Source organism: Pseudochaenichthys georgianus, chromosome 13, assembly GCF_902827115.2.
Source record: "Pseudochaenichthys georgianus chromosome 13, fPseGeo1.2, whole genome shotgun sequence".
NCBI classification, from domain to species: Eukaryota; Metazoa; Chordata; class Actinopteri; order Perciformes; family Channichthyidae; genus Pseudochaenichthys; species Pseudochaenichthys georgianus.
This window is the reverse complement of record NC_047515.1, coordinates 40066577-40075327: the sequence shown is the minus strand read 5'-3', so window position 1 is coordinate 40075327 and position 8751 is coordinate 40066577. Positions and strand designations below refer to the sequence as shown.

Here is an 8751-nt window from a genome sequence, read left to right as displayed (position 1 = left end):
TTCCGTTTGGGACTCTGTATTATTGTTTGTTCTAATCTGTTTTCTGTCCTCTCTGCCCTGCTGCCTCTCATCTCTGCCTCGCACTCAACCTCCTGGAGGGATTAGTGGAAATGCTCCCAGAGTCCAGGTCTCTACCTTTTCTAGTGTAGCCCAAACATGATGGATAACATCAGGGGTGTAATGTAACGGAGTGCATTTACTCAAGTGTAGTTGCATATTTGAGGTTCCCTAAATATTTTCTTTCCATGTAACAATTCCATTTGATTTATTGTACTTTTTACTTCACTACATTTTAACTTGCTTCTGAATATCTGTGTACATTTTTGTTCAATGCTGCCTCTTTTTATTTCCCCGTTAAATTAAATTCTGATTCACATATTTTATTTCCCAGGGTCATTTTTCATCTTTCGGTTTTTTGTTTGTTATGTGTAAACATTTCTTAAAGGGACCTTATTATGCTAAGTTTCAAGTCAGTATGTAGTGTCTCTCCTTGCTTTAATGTTCAAAAAGCTCTTTATTTTTCTCGTGCTGCAGCACCTCTTTTCACCCTCTGTCTGAAACCAGAGCCCAGTCTGCTCTGATTGGTTAGCTGGCCGGCTCGGTTGTGATTGGTCAACCGCTTAAAGATGTCCAGCCCCTTAACCCATCACGCACAAAGTGTGTGAGCAGTAGCTAATAGAAACCGAGTGTTGCATAGTGATGTCACTATGTTACAGAAGTGAACAAATGAGTCCAATGGAGGCGTTTCAGGCGGGGGGGGGGAGACACTCAAGCCTTTTTAGACCAAAACACCCATCTCTCCAAAACATATACGAGCAGTCCATTGTCTGATCCCACCCACATACTCCACCCAGAATTCCAGCTCCAAGATTCAGGGTTCCCAAGAGCAGGCTATAAGTACTCATTCCTACCTGTCCATTAAGCTTCTGAACATTCACATGAAATGAAATGTACTTTTTAAAAGTTGGCCATGATAGTTGTGCAATAGGTCGCCATTGTCAGTATGTGCGTCTGTGTATTGTGTGTGTTCAAGCGGTGTATGACTGATGATGTGTGTATGTCTCTTAATGTCTACTAGTTGTATGTACATGTATGCGGAACTGCAGGACGGAGTCCAGAACACATGTCCTTACGGTAACAATAATGTATATCGTATCGTATTTACATGCACTAAAACCTATACAACACTGCATGAGAGGGAAAACGCCAAACAGCTTTATAGGGCTTTAAGTATACGTTGCATTGTCGGAGGAACCGTGACTTCAGACTTAAGAACAGAATGACCCCAGAGTGTTTTAATGAAGTTGTTTAATGCCTCAGAAACATCATAGCTATCTAGCATGGTAGTGGTGAGACTGGTGGAACACAGGAGACGAATGAAATATACAAAATAATTCATGTCAGAAAAAATAAGCAGAGAAGATTATAGCAATGCAAAACTTCAAAGTACAGTAAGTGATTAAGAAGCATAAACAGTATCCTACTACTGCTACGTGTGTTGGAGAAACCCCTGAGTGTGAAAAAGAAGAAGAAAAATATAAACAAAAAAAAGTTGGCAGTTTTTCTAGAAATTAAGAAAGAGAGATTCTGTTGGGTGGAGCGCCTCAGACATGCATGTTCAAGTTTTAATATTTACAAAAGAAACAAAAGTATATTAGCATGTCAGCTGAAGACATATATTAATACTGAACTTCAAAACAAATTACCACAATTTTTTACTTCAACGAATTCACAATTTTTTTTTTTAAAGAAACATAATATTGTTAAAGTCTAATACAAAAAAAAAAATCAAACGATACATCAAACACATAAAGTGGTAGCCATCACATCTTTACAGGTTGGAGTGGAGAGAGGCACCAAACTCTCTGTGCAAAGGGGGGCTGCGTGGCGGCCCAGACCCTTCCCTTTCTCTCGTGCAGCCTCCTCTCCTTCGCATACTTCCTGCAGCAACACCTTTTTATCAGAAAGTCATTCAAAAACTGCTCCAACAATCTGCTAACCTCATGCAAACCCTGTGAGATGGAGTCGGGTGGGTGGGTGGGGGGGGGGGGGGGTACTCGGCTGCCACAATGCCACCATTGTTGCACAAATTGTGTGGAAGTGATCCTATTAAACTAACAATGCACGAGCCATTCTGCTAACGATTTGCTCAAAGGCAACAGGTTTGTACTGCAGTCGCTTCGGTGAGCAACTCTACCCCCTCGGCGTGTATCACACTCAGGCTGCAGAGGGTCAGTGTCACACAAAGGCTACTGGGAAGCATCAGCGTCTGTCTGCTAAAGTTATGTTGTATACACGGTTTCTAATTGGTGGCCACCCTGTTAGAGACACCTACTCAATAGGTGTTTGACTCAGAGCCTCTTGAGCCAGCTCGCTGACGAAAAGCAGCCTCGTAAAAGAAATACATCACAGAAAATACGAGACAAAGTCTAGAAGGAAGAAATAAACATGAGCGTGGGTCAGTTCTTATGGTTTAACACGTCCATTTCAAAGGCTGTCTATGCAGAGTGAACCTGTACGTCACTCGCTCGGCTTCAAATGCGAAAAGCAGTTTCAGCTCGATATGGTTGAGTCATCGACCGAAAGCATTCAGCGTGTGAGGAGTGTCCACCTGTGCTAATGCTTCTCACTTTAAACTCTCATCAGTAACAAATCTTAATCACAACAATACAATGAAATCTGTTGTCTCTAATTTGATTTTATTGTACACAAAATTGGAAGTGTGTTCTCCTTTTACTCAGCCGTTCAATGATTTCAAGGCTGGTTTCTATGTCGCTTAAACCTACACTGCGATCTCTTTGTTCCAATCACCAAGCGGAGCATCAGCAGACCGGTTTCCTTCCACACAAAACGATTTATTTCAGCTGATTCATTGATTTCTGTGTCCAAAGATCTCTTCCATCTAAAGCTCACTTCCTCTAACCCCCCTTCCCCTCCCCATCGACCCACTTCTTCCACATTTTACAAGACCTGGAACTTCCAGGAGTTCTGGTCTTTGTAGTCCAGACAGTCAGTGGCATTGAAATTGAGCTTCCAGGCAGCTTGGTCCTTGTAGTCTAGACAGTCGACGGCTCCGAAGCCCAGTGATGCGGCCGTGTATCCTTGGGAGGAGAGTGAGGCTGGAGACTGGCTGAGAGGACCCCCCATGGAGGAGGCCGTGATGGGGCTCAGGGCTCCTCCGGTGCCCGACAGCTGGGGGTGCATCGGGGACAGGTAGGAGCTGCAGTCCAGGCCCGTGAAGTAGGAGGAGGAGCCCGCGTAGCTCTGGCTGTAGGCCGGCGCCTGGCTGTAGGCCATGGGGTAGGTGGCGGTGCGCTGCATGCAGGGGGTCCCGGACACAGACAGGGGGTCCGGCAGCGGGGAGATGGACGCCGGGCTCCAGATGGACACCGTGGCACTGGCAGCGCTGGAGCTGGGCGTGATGGAGGTGCCGGGTGGAGGCGGCTGGGGGCTGTAGGACCCGTTGGGGGCGTTGACGCTGGCCTCAGAGTGGTTGTCGCGGGCCGGAGACGCCTTCTTCTTAGGGGGCCGCGGTTTGGACTGACCGGTGCTCTGCTGCTGCTGCTGGCGGCACTTTGCACGGCGGTTCTTGAACCAAACCTGGAAGGATGGCATCAGAGAGGAGGTTGATTATTAAATATACTTTATGATCAAAGATAGACTATAGGAGCTGCCATGTGAGAAAATAACCTCTTATACAGGCATGTTCTGTGCTTTAAAGTGATTATAAAAGACATTTATCAATATATTATATTAAATATGAATTATAAAATGACTACTTTATGAAAAAATAGAAACTATATAGGAGCTGCTATTGTGAGAAAATAAGCTTTTATACAGACATTTTCTGTTATAAAATACATCCATCAAAAGAGGACACATAATTAATTTTAAAAAGAGGTTGAGGAAGATCTTTTATTTAACCAAATGTTGCAGTACTAAATCTTAAAAATACAGGTATAAGTACTGCATTCAAAATCTTAAATAAGTTAAAGTACATTGGCATCAAAATATACTTGAAGTTCCCAAAGTAAAAGTACTTGGTGGCCCAGTGCAGAATCATACATATGACATTGTGTGTATTATTATTGATGCATTCATGTGTTCATCACAGCTGCTAAGGTGGAGATCATTTAAAGTATTTCACATTCTACCACTGGATGTTTAACCTTTTTTAATAACATTTTGTAATAGCTTATATCTGTAAAGTAAAATAAATGAAAAAGAGGAAACAAGTGCAATATTTGCCTTCAAACTGTTTTGAAGCTGAAGTATAACGAAGCATAACATATTTACACTCAAGTACAAGTACCTCAACATTTAAAATAACTACAGTACTTGAGTAATTTCACTTTGTATTTCTTTAAATAGTACCTGGACTCGGGACTCCGGCAGGTTGATCTTGAGGGCCACCTCCTCGCGCATGAAGATGTCCGGGTAGCGCGTTTTGGAGAACAGAGCCTCGAGGATGTCCAGCTGTGCGCGCGTGAAGGTGGTGCGCTCTCGACGCTGTTTGCGCGGTGTGTCTAGAAAAAAACCAAAAAACGAAAAACATTATTATTATTATTTTTATTATTATTCTTCGGTTGTTTTTTATTTGAGATAACATTGCTTTGTCTGTGTTGGTTCAGGTTTGACTCAGAAGTAAAACACATGAACAGGGACAATGTATTGGAAATAGTGCTCGCATTGCTATTAAAATCCCTTGAGTGTAGCCGGCATGTAAAAGGCTACTTGAATACGAAAAATGTAAAAGTTAAATAATCAAGTAAATGATTTATTTGAGTTATTTATCTTACATTTGCAGGAATACAACTTAACTACACTCCGGTTCTTTCTTTTATAAATGTCTTAAAATCTCATTTTTTATTTATATTATGTTACAGAACACGTCTAGAAATGAACCGGATGAAGTTTAATATAATGAAACGTGTTGTTGTGGGATTATAATGGCAACTCGTGTCGTATTAGAAGAAACTGAGTGTCAGTCAAAAACGTTTTGATGTTTTGTGTATTTTGCGAGGTTTCGTGAACATTTATAAAAGGTGATGAGGTCGTAGCTTCATAGCCGAGACCGTTTGAATCGAAATATGCAAAACAAAGAAACGAAAGTGACTCCAAAGCCATACATATTTTAAATGTAAAATCTAATCTGCTAGAAGAAGGCCAAGCTTTATCTCACGCCTTCTGTCATGGTGCCAAACCTCGGCGTCCCTTTACTCAAAGTCTCTCCTCCTTCTTCTTCTCCTCGGAGGTGACAGATGCTGATCCATCCGAACAATATAAGAAGTGTTCATTCATAAAAACTACATTATGGCACCAAATAAAACACAATGCTCATCCTTAAGTAAATAGGTTAGTGCACGATAAGAGCAGCAGATTGGAGACTGTGTTAAAGTTAAGTCGGTGTGAGAACAAGCTGCGTTTCCTTTCACACGTTTTTCTTATTGTCTTTTGACTCTGTAATCCGCTGCATTTATAGGTCAAGCGAACACATGTTCCGGTGGATGAAGAATCAGAGACATGTATTCATACTCATAACCTTACTTATATATATTTTTTTAAATACAAGAGAATGTGTTCTTTTACGCACAAGATAAAACATTTTTTTTTAGTTTCTGTATTAGAAAATACACTTAAAAAAAAAGTAAACTACAATTTAACGAAATATTTGAAGTATTTAAAAACAAAACAAGTTAAAGGTACTCACTGGGGTATCCAACGGCGGAGTGGAGCAGATCCATGCCCGGGCCGGACAGCGTTAACCCGTTCACGGAGTAATGGGGTTGCTTAATGTAGGACATCATGCCTCCTGCTGGCTTTAAAACACTCCCTCACTTCCTCACTCTCTCTCCTTCTCTCAGGCCGGGGGCCGGGTCTCCGAGCTAGTCTCTAGGGGGGTGTCTCTCTCTCTCTCTCTCCCTCTCTCTCTTTCTCCCTCTCTCGTTTTTTTCTGTCACTCCCTCCCTCTCTGTTTTTTTTATAGCTTGGGTTATTTGTCAATTAGTTGTTTTCCCCTTTAGCTATACTGCCTTCGACTTACACACCTGTGCTGTCAGGGGCAAAGGCGCTGGATCAGGTGCGTAAAACACAAAATATAGACACTTTAGATTTGAACCTCCCTCTAATAAGACAAGAAGCAAAAACAATAGCTATAAATCAAACCAAGGCTACAAAATCAAGACTCCACATAAACAAATAACAGCTCACTAATAGACACCCTTGCAATGGTGCGGTTTCTCCATCCAAGTCGTGCTTAATGGCAGTGCGCGCCGGTTTCGCCAGGTGACAGGTGCCCAAAGCAGCAGACCCGCAACAGTTCGACCGCCTGCGGGCTGATGGGAGCTGGGAGGCGGCGTAAGGGAGAGCCTGGTGCCTGGAGGAGAGGATCTTCTGGGTCTGCACGGCGGACAAGTGAGGCGAGCAAGAGGAGGCTGGCTAATTAGAAGTACCTTCTTACCCAAGTAGACACACTGAGCCCTCCCTCTCTCTCTCTCTCTCTCTCTCTCTCTCATCTCCTCTCTCCTCTCATCTCTCTCTTCTCTCGTCTCTCCCCGTCTCCCCCGCTCTCTCTCTCTCTCTCTCTCTCTCTCTCTCTCTCTCTCTCTCTTTCTCGGGCACGCTCAACGTGTTATGTATTCACGCGGGGCCTATAATGCTGAATATGAAGTTTTACGCTTCATTTCCTCTGGTTTAAAGATTCAAGAGAGACTTGCAGTCACACTGACACCTGTTGTTACATATAACTATTTAAAAGTTATTTAAACAACGTAAGCAAGGAAATAAAGACACAATGTGTTTGACACCTCGCGAGCTACTTTACACAAGTGGTGAATGTTTCGTAGCCCATCAGGTTGCATGTTATGAACCGTTTCTTAGAGCAATTTAAACAACGCATAATTCACACAAAAGGACATACTGAGTGTGTGGCACCTGCAAGTTACTCACAGAACAATGTGAGTGATATAAAACCCTTTTAGTCTTATTGAGGCTTGTGCAGGTTTTTATTGTTATGAACCTTTTTTCGAAATTGGCCCCTTAAAATAATTAGGCGACCCTTTGCAGAGTGTGGAGTCAGAGCTAGAGCCACCGCGAGGCGGAGAGGGGGTACAGGCCGGATTAGAGGCACACAAAGAGCGCGTTGTTCTGCGTTAAATCCCCTTCTGATCCCCAACATGCCCCTCAGGCACATTCATTCAGCCATACAGTCAATACTAATAATAATAATAATAATAATAATAATAATAATAAAATAATAATAATGTTCTGCCTTTTATTATTTATGATTTTTTTATAATTGTTTAGTAGACCTACATAATCATTATTGAAGTCAATTAAGAATTATACATTATAGATATCTTATATATATATTGTTTTAAACTATGTTTTGTTACCGCAGTTATTTGATGCAAAGAACATCAGGTTTTATTTGTTATAGTTTATATCAGGATTAAACCTATACATATATATATATATATATATATATATTCTTAATCTTAGCCTAACAGCTGAGGGATATTTCCAGTGTTAAATCCTGGTTAAAACGTCAGATCTGAGGATAATACATTTTGTCTGATCGTTTTATTAATTTCCACACACCACACTCTTCTCGCACATACCGTGTGTATGCTCACACACACACACACACACACACACACACACACACACACACACACACACACACACACACACACACACACACACACACACACACACACACACACACACACACACACACACACACACACACACACACACACGCTCTCTCTGTGATAGTGTGTGTCCTCTGCCAGGAGACAATTTCACATGCAGTGCATGTCCAAAGCCGATTCTCTGCGCTGGTTAATTGAATCGGATTTCTTTAGTTTAAAATCCACACACACACACACACACACACACACACACACACACACACACACACACACACACACACACACACACACACACACACACACACACACACACACACACACACACACACACACACACACACACACAGACCCATAGCTACAGCCCAAACTGTATAAGGGGTTTATCTAGCTGTGTAAAGCCAAAGCGGAGATATAAAGACACACACAGCGACAGAGACTCTTTACCGGCGTGTGTGAAGCTTTCTAAAACTCAGTGAAACTGCACAGGTGAGTGTGTGTGTGTGTGTGTGTGTGGAGCTATGTGAGTGTTTGAGGCCCGTACAAGTGTGTGTGTTTGTGTGTGTTGACGTGTGGATACCTCCCGTCTCCAGAGGACGCGCCTCACTTCAGGTATACGCATTTTGTTTGTTTGTTTGTTTCTTGTGTTGTTGTTGTTAACTCGTGTAGTTTACTCTGTCGGAGTCACGGATGTCTCGAGACCTCCAACTGAGAGAAAGAGAAAGAGAAAAAATAGCGCGAGAGACTTCAGATATATGCCTCAGAGCGCGCGACCCTGCGCGTAACTGAGCTGTGAACGCGCACACTTCACCTACCTGCCTCCCGCACACTCTTGTGTTTCATGTTGATGTGTGCCCTTTATATTTCAACACGCATTTTCACGCACTTTAATGCAGCAGCAGTTTTGAGCAATGTTTAATTTAAAAGCTAAGACTTCAAAGACGCTTTAAAAATATAGGCTGATATTTGTATTTAAGGCTTTTGTATTTTAGCAGCCACCTCCTTCATATTACAACATAGATGCATTTTTAAACAATTACAGATTTGTGTCCGTTTTATGTAAAGGCCATGACGAGACAGTGAAAAAACAAAACATATCAAC

General features: G+C 42.2%; 1 protein-coding gene across 1 annotated transcript; it reads right to left on the bottom strand.

Moving 5' to 3' along the window:
* Positions 1-2961: 2961 nt before the first annotated feature.
* LOC117457776 (homeobox protein otx5-A-like) lies at positions 2962-5807 on the bottom strand. Its single transcript, XM_034098002.1, has 3 exons — positions 5711-5807; positions 4375-4526; positions 2962-3600 (listed from the first exon to the last, which is right to left on the bottom strand). Exons 1-3 carry the CDS (start codon positions 5805-5807, stop codon positions 2962-2964), a joined length of 888 nt encoding a protein of 295 aa, XP_033953893.1.
* Between the last annotated feature and the right edge of the window lie 2944 nt (positions 5808-8751).